A 14,956-nucleotide genomic window follows, 5' to 3' on the forward strand; every position below is an offset into this window, starting at 1 on the left:
TCGGGGAAGATCAGTTTGGATTCCTTAGAAATATCGCAACACGTGACGCAATACTGACTCTACGACTTAATTTAGAAGCAAGGTTAAGGAAAGGCAAACCGACGTTTCTAGCATTTGTAGACTTAGAGAAAGCTTTTGACAATGTTGACTGGAATACTCTTTCAAATTCTGAAGGTGGCAGGGGTAAAATACAGGGAGCGAAAAGCTATTTACAATTTGTACAGGAACCAGATGGCAGTTATAAGAGTCCAGGGACATGAAAGGGTAGCAGTGGTTGGGAAGGGAGTGAGACAGGGTTGTAGCCTATCCCCGATGTTATTCAATCTTTATATTGAGCAAGCAGTGAAGGAAACAAAAGAAAATTTCAGAGCAGGTATTAAAATCCATGGAGAAGAAATAAAAAGTTTGAGGTTCGCCGATGACATTGTAATTCTGTCAGACACAGCAAAGGTCCTGGAAGAGCAGCTGAACGGAATGGACAGTGTCTTGAAAGGAGGATGTAAGATGAACATCAACAAAAGCAAAACGAGGATAATGGAATGTAGTCGAATTATGTCGGGTGATGCTGAGGGAATTAGATTAGGAAATGAGACACTTAAAGTAGTAAAGGAGTTTTGCTATTTGGGGAGCAAAATAACTGATGATGGTCGAAGTAGAGAGGATATCAAATGTAGACTGGCAATGGCAAGGAAAGCATTTCTCAAGAAGAGAAATTTGTTAACATGAGTATAGATTTAAATGTCAGGAAGTCGTTTCTGAAAGTATTTGCATGGAGTGTAGCCATGTATGGAAGTGAAACATGGACGATATATATTTTGGACAAGAAGAGAATAGAATCTTTCGAAATGTGGTGCTACAGAAGAATGCTGAAGTTTAGATGGGTAGATCACATAACTAATGAGGAAGTGTTGAATAGGATTGGGGAGAAGAGAAGCTTGTGGCACAACTTGACTAGAAGAAGGGATCGGTTGATAGGACATGTTCTGAGGCATCAAGGGATCACCAGTTTAGTATTGGAGGGCAGTGTGGAGGGTAAAAATTGTAGAGGGAGACCAAGAGACGAATACACTAAGCAGATTCAGAAGGATGCAGTCTGCAGTAGGTACTGGGAGATGAAGAACCTTGCACAGGATAGAATAGCATGGACAGCTGCATCAAACCAGTCTCAGGACTGAAGAGCATAACAACAACAACAACAACAACAACAACAACAACAACAATTTCTGTTACGTGTTACAAACCGGACACAATGAGAAGGACCAGGCCCATTTCCTTTTTCCTTTTATCACTCGTTTATTACATCTGAGAAATACACATTTTAAGACAAAATTTAACTACATTGAAATATTGCTCCCAGTAAAGATTAACATAAGCAGTGACAAAACTTAGTTGTCTTAAGGACTACTGCTGGCAACAAATTTTAAGGAGGAATGTAAGGTTCATATCAATTTAACTCAAACACGTAGCCAGTGATTGAATCACGACACAGAAACTTCAACAATTTCGGTAACAAATAAATAGCTAGATTGGTACCCACAGTAAGACCGGGGCAAGAGGTGGTACACAATGAGGTTGCCTTAGTGCTATACTGCGCTCCAAAATATTAATTCAAATGGCCAATTTAAAATTAAGTACACATAAACCAACATTAATTAACGAGGAGTGACACCAGGTCTCTCGAAGGGCTGACAACACTTAATTGAAAAGACAAATGCCGGAAGCGGCAGTAACATCAAACACCTTCTCCGTGTTTTAACCCTGAGTCACTTCCCGCTATACAAGTAAACATTTAACCAAGCACAAGGAAGGAACCCCAAAGAGAAAATTCAAATAAAACCCCCAAAAGATTATAAAGGACAGGGAACTCCCAACTATTTAAATTTAAAAGAATTAGCTCTGCCCAAAGGCAGTGTAAACGCTAAGGCCACACTTAAGAGGCCACCAAAATTGGTTACAACAAGTCTTATACATTTGCTCCTTTTCGTTAAAGAAACACAAGGCTGCTTAAATTCTGCAGGACGTCCGGTATGGCTCATGTAGGATACACCAGGCAGCAACCCAAGCTAGGCGGTCGCAAGGCACGGCGAGCAAAATCAGGAGAGCAGACAGGCAGGCAGCCAACACATATCCTCCATGCTGAACCGGCAGACCGCGTACAACCAACTCCACATACACGTGGTTGCTTCCCACCTCGTACCTCGCGGCGTCTCAGCAGGTAGCCCGAGCAAACGTCAACTGCCACTCGCCCCGCGAAAGCGGAAAACAACAAGACAGGCAAAGATAAGAAACACTGAAGGATCGATAATGGACATCCAAGAGACTGGCGCGCCAGTAACGAGCGCCACGGCTCAATATCCGTATGAAATTTTGGTTACAGCACCATTACGTACCTCTCACAGTGCTGATGACTGTCGGCTTTCTGCAAGACTCTGCAAGCGTGATCTGGATGTCATCTCAGACGTCATTGTAGAACGTATACGCAATGCAAATACCTTAACTGCAAATGCAAGTGGAACTTCAATAAAACTCCCAAAGCAGTGTGGATGACTACGAAGAAATTGGCCAGGTGCGAGTGGTGAGGGTTCTGTACACAGTTAATTATGTCCATTTCGGAAATAGACGATCTCGACAAATTTTGCCTGTCGTCGACAGTGATACTCGCAAGAGATCGGTCCCAGAGATACATAACTTTTGAAAAGAAACTTCCTGGCAGATTAAAACTGTGTGCTGGACCGAGACTCGAACTCGGGACACAGTTTAAATCTGCCAGGAAGTTTCATATCAGCGCACACTCCGCTGCAGAGTGAAAATCTCATTCTGGGAACTTTTGAAAACATTACTGAAATTAAAAGGGTTCCAATAGGTTGTTGAAATACGAATCACCTTGACCGTGAGGATTTATTAAAAACTAACCATTCTGAAGTGTGATTTTTACTTTTATAAATCCTTGCGATTAATACTGATTAATATTTTAACTTTCGATAATGTTTTAATGTCAAGTTTGAAGCTGGGTAACAAATGACAAAAGAAATACTTCTTTTCGTGTGATATAGTTACAGATTAAAACGCTTGCATTTTTTTCCTGTAGTTGAAATCTTGCTTCTCTCCGGATATCATGATTCTAGGCCAACGATGCTATAGGTTTTGATGAGTGAATTTGCGAGTGTCACGATATGCAACATAAATGGCCGTATATTTTTTATGTATACATTTATTACACAGCCATGAGACTGTAAGCCTTAGTATGGGACATTAATTATAACCTCACACATCTACATGCTCCTGAGAAAAAGGCGTCGTAACATATGCACAGAGAGACAGTCAATCTGATAATAAATGACAATTTTTCCTTCTTCGTGTGGTATAATTACAAATAAAGAATTTTCAGATTTTTTTTTCCTTTGGTTTCAATGAAACCTTGTTTCTTGCCAAATTTCATGATTCTACACTAGCGGGAAGCAGTTTGGAGGCTTTGATCAGTGAACTGGCAAGAATCGAAATATATGACATAAATGGCCGTACCATTTGTTTACATTTACTATGGAAGCACACATTTATTTCGCTACCTAAGGACCATAGATCTTATTATGTGACACAAATTTAAACTTGATATGTCTACCAGTTTGTGAGGAAAAGGGGTCTTAAGAAATGGATGGGCAGATGGGCAGTCTCTAAGGAATGACACATTTTTCTGCGTATATTATAATTATAAATTAACAATTTTCTAATTTTTTCCTTTAGTTGCACTGTGAAATCTTGCTTCTTGCTAGATTTCGTGATTCTAAGTCAACGGCAATTACCACACACGTTTTCATGAGTGAGTTTAGGAGTATCAAAATAAGTGACATAAGTGGCAGTATCTTTTGATTGCATTGATTTAGAAGCTTCAATATTTTACTGCCAAGGAACTGTAGAGCTTAGTAAGTGACCTAAATGTCAACTCGATACTCCTACCCATTTCTGAGATGAAGGGTTTTTAACAATCGGACAGACAGACAGAAGGACAGACAGTAAATTAATCCTATAAGGATTCCGTTTTTATTGACTGGGTTACAGAACCTAAAAGCACTCTGAAGGGAAGCAAGTTGATCACACGTCGTAACTAGCGGTAGGCAAATGTCGAATTCGCCCCTCGCCGGATTGTGGTGTGAATGTGTTAGTTCTAGCCCAAGTACTTTCCTTGGGAGAGGCTAGGTGTGTGTGTGTGTGTGTGTGTGTGTGTGTGTGTGTGTGTGTGTGTGTGCGTGTGTGTGTGTGTGAGTGTGTTTTAGGGCCCACTACGAATGCCTGTCTCGCGCTAACCTCTGCATATTACAGCAGCACATACACCTTATGTCCTCAGGATGTATTCAAATTGTTTTTCGCTACTGTTTGTAGCACGTCAAGATGCTTCATTCGAACCCAAACTCGATAAGATAAAGTCAATGTTGCATGAATTCATGTAAACAATATGCAATTAACAAGTAAGCACACTGTGTTTGAAATACTTGAGGCTGGCGTACACACATACATTCCAGACACGACAGTCACAGAAGCTTTTAGTTTGGGAGAGAAACCGCACAATGGGACGCCGGTCCCTTCAGAGGACGACCCAGCCTATGTCGGCCGGTGACCGCCCGTGTAGCAAACACCGTGCGCCCGAGTGAAAGGGGGGAACAACCCCATGTTCGGCTTAAAAGAAAATTCCGCTACATTGTGTGGGAGCGGTCAGCCTACACATTCTTTACACATAGCACGCAGTTTCAGAGATTTTCACAGGGGACAGCAAACGCCAAACGCCAATGCTACAGGTTTATGGAATGGTCGCCTTAAACGAAACGTCATTCTCCCGTTTTAGAAGAGCAATGCTGATTGGCAGACGATATTTCTGACGCCTTGAGCTGAAGGAATAATGGAGAGACTGAAAGATATACCCCTTCATGTCTGGTGTGGAGAGGCAGCGTTCCGTTGTCGCTCTTGGAGTGAGGAACAAGTCTCTCCTCAGTACTTCACTGGGAGAGCAGCTCTATCGAGAGCGAATCGAAGTGCGACTCTCTATATTGAGTCCTTGCAATTAAGCGTTGTTCACTGTGTTGGCCGACACACTTATTGTGCGGTGTGAACGGACAGAGTTATAGTTAAACGCCTGCAAGCGAATTTTGAGTGGCATCACGGTGGATTTGTTATCTGACCGGTGTACCACGCCAATAGTTAGACTAGGGGCGAATAGGAATCCTTGACTTCATCAAGGCATAGGGAGAGTTAGATTGGCGAAAGTCAATCCAGATAGAACGAGAGTTATCTTATTTGTCAGCAGCGAGCGGCGCAGACAGCAGTCATCACAGCTTACGTTATTGTGCGCTACAGCTATTGCGAGCCCCATATTTCCTCCACAGCAGCACACTTCACTGCATTTCACACACGACAGCCTCGATCGTACCTAGCAACATTCTAAAGGATAATAATTCAAGCTGAGTAGGCGCGCCTCTCACCCATTCTGCCAAGTCAATAACAATCCTAAACTCTGTATAGAAATTTCATTAGCGAATCCTATCCTTGAGAGGTAACTTCACATTCCGAAAAGAACCAGGATATAACTTGTTCAAATCTTAACTTAAAGTGCCATTGTGATTTCTCAGAATTTTTGCAAAATAAATAACTTTCATTAGTTTCATGTTTTTCTTACACTAACTAGCACTACTCCAGTACCCAAGTATCCCACTAGTTACATAAGAAATTTTGTCAATTTTCGTGTCATTTCCTTACAGCGGACGATTCCAGGAGATATTTGTTGCTGAAAGTTTTATCAGGCATTTCTCTTTAGAACGTTAGGAGCGTCTGTCTGACTTCTGTAGTAGTGTGGCGGCGGAAATTGCATCTTGCAGGAGCCACAGGGTAAAGGGTACATCGCAGATTAATCCGTTGCGCAGATAACAGATGAACCCCTCACCTCAGAAGTTTTTACGCTCTATAGTTCTCTAGTACCATGGAAGTTATTCCCTTATCTCTTAACACAGGCCCTATCCCTCTGTCTTTTTTCTTCTTGTCAGTGTTTTCCATAAATCCTTTTCTTCGCCGATTCTGCGGACCACCTCCTCATTCCTTATCTTATCAACCCACCTAGTTTTGAACATTTTTCAGTAACACCGCACCTCAAACTAATCGATTCTCTTCTCTTCCGGAACCCTAACCTTACCTTATAGCGGTTGTTTCAAAAATGGAGAGCATGTATACAATTATGTATTCCCCAAATGTAAATATTCTAAAAAGTTCGTTGCTACGTGTGTCCCCTAGATGCATAGTTTCCGAGTGAGTATCGTCACTGTTTATACCGAGCGCACAGCATTCCATCACAGGCAGCGGAAATCGGCGCGCCGTGTTTCCAGATACAGATACACCTCAGAGCATTGTAGTGAAGATCTTAGACAAACTGCTGCATTTTCATGCGCACGAGTGCAACTCCAGCAAGTAAGTTTTGCAACCAGATGATAGACCCAGACGTATTTAGTTTGTTAACACCATGCCGGAACGGACGATGCAGGCAGAGACTACCTTAGTAACTTTGTTTCTCCGACAAAGCGACTGTTCACGTATCTCGGAAAGTAAACAGGCACAATATCCGGATCTTCGGGTCGGATAACTCCAACATCGTAGCCGGCCGGTGTGGCTGAGTGGTTCTAGGCGCTTCAGCCTCGAACCGCGTGACCGCTGCGGCCGCAGGTTTGAATCCTGCCTCGGGAACGGATGTGTGTGATGTCCTTAGGTTTACGTTACTCAGTTACAGGAATGCCAACAACGGGTATTGTTTCAACAAGATGGTCCACTGTCATAGTGGGTGTTATTCGTTTGCCACTTCTTGAATGAAATAATTTTGGAGAGATGGGTCGGTAGGGCTAGTTCAAATCCGTGGCCTTCACGTTAACTAGATATAATTCCTCTTTGACATTTTTATGGGGTTACGTTAAGGATAAAGAGTTGAATTCACCGGAACCTTAAGTGCAAACTCATACTGCACAAATAACAGACGCTGCAGGTGCGGCGACGGAAAGAATGTCGGCAAAGATGTGGAGAGAAATTGTTGCCTAGACATTTTACGACCATCAAACCTAGGACTTGTGGAAACGTAGCCATACAACTCTCCATTAGTTAAGCTACAAAATACAACTAATCACATACCTTCACCTAGCACAGTCACTCACAAAAATGCTTTTGTAATTTGGGAAAGATTTCGTGCTCACCCCACACATGTAATCGCAGTTTTATAAGCACCGTCTATTTTAGTGGTACTCATAAAACTGCAAAATTGTATTAAATGCTTTCATTCGGTAGGTCAGGTGTCCACGCGAAGTTTAAACGGTTGTGATAACACAGTCGAACTCTTAGCGACAAACAATCCAGAGTAAATAATGAGCGTCGTAATGGACACTGGAATTATTGACCGCGAGCGGTTCTAGGCGCTTCAGTCTCGAACCGCGTGACCGCTACGGTCGCAGGTTCGAATTCTGCCTCGGGCATGGATGTGTGTGGTGTCCTTAGGTTAGTTAGGTTTAAGTAGTTCTAAGTTCTAGGGGACTGATGACCTCAGATGTTAAGTCCCATAGTGCTCAGAGCCATTTGAACCATTTTTGAATTATTGACCAAAATGTCTCTGTAGCTAAACTGACTACCACAATATCCAAATCTACCACAAATAAGAGCAAAAATGTGTAGTTACCGAAAAGCAGATAAAAATTCTCTTCGCGCCTTTCAAAGAGACAGGTCCATTCATTCCATACTATGTAAGCGTGGACAAAATGTGTCTTCAGTTCGAATAAATGATATTGACGGCGAGAGTTTCATATGCGTCAGTAGTACTTGAACAGCCAGATAATAGGCCACAAGGGGACTGGTTTCTGTGTGCAGAACCCTCCTATTGTACGTTAACTGGTTTCCGAAATGGTCGTTGTGAACCATACAATCGTCTTATTAAAACGGTACATTAAACAAACGCTCTCTCAGATAACACTGTTGCATCAAATAAACAAAAAACAACTGTGAACTCTCCACTATCTCTCAAAAATGTCTCCCTGACACGACTCCGAAGTGGTCTTTGGCAGTCGTCTGAGACACACACACTCGTAACATCACGATTACGTTTTTCTCTTGTCTGTTCAGTTGATACTAATATGTACTGATAGGCAAAACTTTTGTGTTTACTGTACTGGTTCATACTATTCCGTTGACTACACGTATTCGTACATTCACGTGTCCACTAACACCATGCAACAAAAATACAAATACAGAGCAAAGGTTATAACAAAAATAGTTATGGACTGAAAGAGAAAGAACGAAGTGTCCGGATTAAAAACGGTGTGAGACAGGGATATAGTCTCGCACCCCTACAGGTCAATCTATACACCGAAGAATCAGTGAGGGAAATAAAACAAAGAGTGGGGTTAAAATTCAGAGTGAAAGTGTACAAAAGACAATCTTCGCTGGTGACATTGAAGAAATGTTGGAGGATATGTTGAATGCAATGAACAGTTTAATGAGTGCAGAATAAGGATTTCGAGTAAATCGAAGAAAGTAATGAGAAGTAGCAGCAATGAGAAGTAGCAGCAATGAGAACAGTGAGAAAGTTAACTTTACAATTGGTGATGACGAAGTAGACAAAATCAAGGAATCCTGCCACCTAGACAGCAAAATAACCTATGGCACACGGAGCAAGGAGGAAGTAAAAATCAGCCTAGCAGCGGCAAAACAGGTATTCCAGGCCAAGAGAAGTCTACTAGTATCAGACTCTGGTCTTAACATGAGTAATATGTTTCTGAGAATGTACGTTTGGAGCACAGCACTGTACGGTGGTGAGACAGGGACTGTGGGAAAACAAAAACGGAAGAGAATCGAAGCATTTGAGATGTGGTGCAACAGGACGACGTTAAAAACTAGATGGACTGGTAAGGTAAGAGACGATGAAGTTCTACTCAGAATCGACGAGGAAAGAAAAATATGAAAAACACTGACAAGAAGAAGAGACAGTATGACAGGACATCCGTTAAGGCATCAGGGTATAACGTCCATGGTACAAGAGGCAGCTGTAGAGGGTAAAAACTGTAGAGGAAGACTGGCAATTAAAATTGCTACACCACGAAGATGACGTGTTACAGACGCGAAATTTAACCGACAGGAAGAACATGCTGCGATATGCAAATGATTAGCTTTTCAGAGCATTCACACAAGGCTTGCGATTGTGGCGACACCTACAACGTGCTGACATGAGGAAAGTTTTCAACCGATTTCTCATACACAAACAGCAGTTGACCGGCGTTGCATGGTGAAACGTTGTTGTGATGCCTCGTTTAAGGAGGAGAAATGTGTACCATCACGTTTCCAACTTTGGTAGCCTGTCGCGATTGCGGTTTATCGTATCGCGACATTGCTCCTCGCGTTGGTCGAGATCCAATGACTGTTAGCAGAATACGGAATCGGTGGGTTCAGGAGGGTAATACGGAACGCCGTGCTGGATCCCAATGGCTTCTATCACTAGCAGTCGAGATCAGGCATCTTATCCACATTGCTGTAACGGATCGTGCAGCCACGTCTCGATCCCCGAGTCAACAGATGGGGACGTTTGCAAGACAACAACCATCTACATCTTACAAATGTTTTACAAACAACTTTATCGTAACTAGTTGGATATAGGGTGTCCCAGGAGAATCGTCAGTATTCTGGGGTATGGCAGGAACGCACGTTTGACGCAAAAATTTCATACGAGTATTTGTCCTAACCCGAATGGTTTCCGATATAAAACATATTTAATGTACATTTGTTTATGGGCTAGCGTCGGCCACGTATAAGTCTTATCCACCCAACCTCTTTGACGTTTCATTCTAGCGCAGTCTACCTCGTCGCATGCAACCTCGGGATGTCTTCCTGCCATATCAATAGGAGTGGACCCAAAATTGAGTGCGATAGGACCCCCTTTGTGATTTCTCCGGAGTCACTAAAATTTTCTTATTTTCTAACTTTGTTTGAATTATTCAGCACAACTTTTTGCAGTGTGTTTTCTAAATTTCCAATCAGTTGTGTGTGTAAAGCCATCATTTCCATAAATGATGTTGTTGTGGTCTTCAGTCCAGAGACTGGTTTGATGCAGCTCTCCATGCTACTCTATCCTGGTGCAAGCTTCTTCATCTCCCAGTATCCACTGCAACCTACATTTTTCTGAATCTGCTTAGTGTATTCATCTCTTGGTCTCCCTCTACGATTTTTACCCTCCACGCTGCCCTCCAATACTTAATTGGTGCTCTCTTGATGTCTCAGAACATGTCCTGAGAACCGATCCCTTCTTCTAGTCAAGTTGTGCCACAAATTTCTCTTCTCCCCAATTCTATTCAATACCTCCTCATTAGTTATGTGATCTACCCATCTAATCTTCAGCATTCTTTTGTAGTACCTCATTTCGAAAGCTTCTATTCTCTTTTTGTCCAAACTGTTTATCTTCCATGTTTCACTGCCGTACAAGGCTACACTCCATACAAATACTTTCTGAAACGACTTCCTGACACTTAAATCTATACTCGATGTTAACAAATTACTCCACAAACGCTTTCCTTGCCATTGACAGTCTACATTTTATATCCTCTCTACTTCGACCATCATCAGTTATTTTGCTCCCCAAATAGCCAAACTCATTTACTACTTTAAACGTATCATTTCCTAATCTAATACCCTCAGCATCACCCGGCTGAATTCGACTACATTCCATTATCCTCGTTTTGCTTTTTTTGATGTTCATATTACATCATCCTTTCAAGACACTGTCCATTCCGTTCAGCTGCTCTTCCAGGTCCTTTGCTGTCTCTGACAGAAGTACAATGTCACCCACGAACCGCAAGGTTATTATTTCTTTTCCATGGATTTTAATACCTACTCCGAATTTTTCTTTTGTTTCCTTTACTGCTTGCTCAAAATACAGATTGAATAACATCGGGGATAGGCTACAACCCTGTCTCACTCCGTTCCCAACCGCTGCTTCCCTTTCATGCTTGACTCATAACTGCCACCTGGTTTCTGTAAAAATTGTAAATAGCCTTTCGCTCCCTGTTTTTTACCCTGCCACCTTCAGAATTTGAGAGAGAATATTCCAGTCAACATTGTCATAAGCTTTCTCTACAAATACTAGAGACGCAGGTTTGCCTTTCCTTGAAATATCTTCTAAGGCAATTCGTAGGTTCAGTATTGCCTCACGAGTTCTAATATTTCTATGGAATCCAAACTGATCTTCCCCGAGGTCGGCTTCTTCCAGTTTTTCCATTCGTCTGTAAAGAATTCGCGTTAGTATTTTGCAAACGTGACGCATTAAACTGATAGTTCGGTAATTTTCATGTCTGTCAACATCTGCTTTCTTTGGGATTGGAATTATTATGTTCTTCTTGAAGTCTGAGGGTATTTCGCCTGTCTCATACATTGTGTTCACCAGATGACACAGTTTTGTCAGGACTGGCTCTCTCAGGGCTATCAGTAGTTCTAATGGAATGTTATCTACTCCTGGGGCCTTGTTTCGACTGTCTTTCAGTGCTCTGTCAAACTCTTCACGCAGTATCATATCTCTCATTTCATCTTCATCTACATCCTCTGACATGTCCGTAGTATTGTCCTCAAGTACAGTGCCTTTGTATAGACCCTCTATATACTCCTTCCACCTTCCTGCTTTCCCTTTGACTAGAACTGGGTTTCCATCTGAGGTCTTGATTTTCATACAAATAACAATGTACATTAAATGTGTCCTACGTCGGAAACCGTCCGGAACAATGTGTATGTCCGCATGATGTTTATTAATTCATATGAGTGTGCCTCTCACATACCTGAATGCTGACCAGTCCCCCTGGACATCCTGTACACACAGAAGCTGTATGTCAAGTTACAGCTAGAGGAAATGCTATTGCTGTTCACTCAACGTCATTCGTGTTGTTGACAAGTGACGTATTTACCTTCGAAGGTTAGTTTAACATATTACCGAATTATGCCGACATACTGAAGGTTGCTTTATATTAAGTCGTACATATGCTTACTTGTTACTGTTATGTGAAGGTTCCAGAGATGTAAGTCTGCCCTTTTCTCATCTGAGATTAACAACAGCCGCTAGTGGTAGAATCCGGATTCGACGTAATCTCTGATCGCCCCAGTGCTAATGTAAGATGGCATAATAATTGCCTGTGCTCCTACTTCGTCTTTTATAAGGTGGCGTAAGACCGTTACCTAGGACGGAGATTATGTTGAAAACTACGTTTTTGTAGCCAAAAAATTGGGGACTAACATGGTGTATTGGAATCGTTAATAAAAGCAACCCGCTTTCAGAAAAATAATGGTCCAAATGGCTCTAAGCACTATGGGTCTTAACAGCTGAGGTCATCAGTCGCCTAAAACTTAGAACTGCTTGAACCTAACTAACCTAAGGACATCACACACATCCATGCCCGAGGCAGGATTAGAACCTGCGAGTGTAGCAGCCGTGTGGTTCCGGACTGAAGCGCCTAGAACCGCTCGGCCACTGCGGTCGGCCCGCTTTTAGAAAAAAGAAAAAAAATGTTGCATTACTTATTGAAGTCCCCTGGTGGGCAATGTCCCGACTGACTGACTGACTCGATGACTCATCATCGTCCAGCCCAGATCGCTAAGGACAGAGACTTGAAATTTGGAGGAGGTGTTGATCTTATACTGTAGGCATAGTTTCAGAATGATTCTTTTTTTAAATTCCGTCCCTATGGTTGTTACAGGTTTTTGGACAATATGTCGCTATTAAGCCAATTTTATTTGGTTTCTCGGCCAGAAATAAAGAAATACTTTTCAGGGTCTGGAAATTTAACTCTGGTAGGGGTGAAATAGTAAATGGAAGTTTCTTTTGAAAACAAATCGTTATTAAAGAGCTGCTAAAGTAGTTTTAAAGTTACGTATAAGACAATTTGTATTCGACTTTTCGGGTAGAAAAGCTTTTTGTGCTTTGGGAAATTCAACTCCTAAGGGTGTAAAATAAGGGATTAAATGTTTTATGAAACTTTTTCATTATGAAAGCATTCTGAAGCTAAATATATGAAAATTTGAATTTGGTTTCCCAGCTAGAAGTAAAAAATGCATTTTACTTCTTTTGAAAATACGACCCATAAGGGGGTAAAATAGGTATAGTTTTTATGGAAATATTTTGTTAAGCAATCATTTTTGAAGCTAAATCTATCAATATTAGTATTGGACTTCTATTCCGTTAGAAACAAAAAACACGCCTTTTCCTGCTTTCGGTAATTAAATCCCTAAGGGGGTTAAATAGGTGGTGAAACGTTTTGTGCAAATACTTACTTTGTGAAAGCGTTTTAAAAGCTAAATCTTCGAAAATTTGTGTTTGGCTTCTCGGTTGTAAACGAAAAAATACGTATTTCATGGTTTTTGGAAATTAAACCCCCAAGGGAATGAAGTAGGGCCATACTGATTCACTGAGTCATCATCAGCCAGTCGAAGTCGTTAAGGACAGAATATTGAAGTTTGTAGAGGGTGTGGGTCTTGTACTGTAGGCATCGTTTAAGAAGAGATTTTGCGAAATTCCGCTCCTAAGGGGGGGGGGGGGGGGGGGGGGAGGAGGAAACAGGAGATGAAAGGCTTTTTGAAAATACTTCGCTATTAAGGCAATTTTGACTTTAAATCTACGAATACAGGTATTTACTTCTCAGTCAGAAGTAAAAAAATAATTTTTCTAAATATTCGGAAGTCAACCCGCTAAGGGGGGGGGGGGGGGGAGGTAGGGGATATAAAGTAATACGATTATTATTTTATTATGAACGCCCTTTCAAATCTCCGAAATTTTTACTTTTGAATACATTGTGCGAGCAACCAGTGATCAGTGTTATTACTAATATTTACTATAAAAACAGTCTTGATAACAAATTATTTATTCCGGTGACCTTTTCGGCCACAACTGTGTGGTCATCTTCAGACCAATAAGCAAGAACCTCCTCCTTGTGGTAAATCACTACTAACGATTTACTAGTGATTTACTGGTGATTTCCTACCAGAAGGAGGTTCTTGCTCATTGGCCTGAAGATGACCACAGTTGTGGTCGAAACCAGTCACCGGAATAAATAATTTGTGATCAAGACTGTGTTTGATAGTAAATATCTGTAATTTTTATTTGGCTCCTCTGTTAGAAATTTTAAAAAATGTGTTTCATTAGTTTTGGAAAATCAACATCTAGGACGGTGAAAGAGGGGATGAAAATTATTATTTATTTTACAAAGATTATAGAGTTAAATCTATGAAAATTTGTATTTCACTTGACGCTTAGATATAAAGAAATGTGTTAGGGGATGAAAATTTCTATGGAAATAACACCACAAGAAAGCAAAAGGCACGACGAATAAAAGCTTTGCACTCCAGCAACTGAATTTTTTTTTGGTCAGAGGTACCCTGGAAAAGACTATTCCTCTATGGTCTTAATTAGGGTGGAAAATTTAGAAAATGTTCAAATGTCTGTGAAATCTTATGGGACTTAACTGCTAAGGTCATCAGTCCCTAAGCTTACACACTACTTAACCGAAAATATCCTAAGGACAAACACACACATCCATGCCCGAGGGAGGACTCGAACCTCCGCCGGGATCAGCCGCACAGTCCATGACTGCAGTGCCTCAGACCGCTCGGCTAATCCCGCGCGGCGAAAAGTTTAGAAGGTGTTACAATTTGTGAAGAGCTTAAAAAATCGATTAAAGAAAAACAAAAAATTCTGTGGAAGCCATATAGGATACGCGAGCGGAACAGCTGGCGTCAAACTAGTTTTCCCTATAAAGGGCATTGTAATTCATTTACAGAAACCACAAAATTTACATTAATATTATGCAAAAGTACAACTAACTTATTATTTTACAAGGATAACTTCACGCATTCAAATATTCCGTTTTTAATTTTCTCGTTAGTAATTAAAAATGAGTAATCACGTGAATTAACGTTGAAA

At 41.2% G+C, this 14,956-nt stretch overlaps 1 protein-coding gene across 1 annotated transcript in view; it reads left to right on the forward strand.

Annotated features, from left to right (window-relative positions):
• The first annotated feature begins 2,027 nt into the window (after positions 1–2,027).
• The window catches only part of LOC124718703 (leucine-rich repeat-containing protein 15-like), a 214,901-nt gene continuing 201,972 nt past the window's right edge, over positions 2,028–14,956 (forward strand). Inside the window, exon 1 of the mRNA XM_047244324.1 lies at positions 2,028–2,215. Coding sequence (XP_047100280.1) covers positions 2,028–2,215 — 188 coding nt within the window. The remainder of the gene's footprint in view (positions 2,216–14,956) is intronic.

The sequence above is a fragment of the Schistocerca piceifrons genome, chromosome 10 (assembly GCF_021461385.2).
Source record: "Schistocerca piceifrons isolate TAMUIC-IGC-003096 chromosome 10, iqSchPice1.1, whole genome shotgun sequence".
Classification (NCBI taxonomy): domain Eukaryota; kingdom Metazoa; phylum Arthropoda; class Insecta; order Orthoptera; family Acrididae; genus Schistocerca; species Schistocerca piceifrons.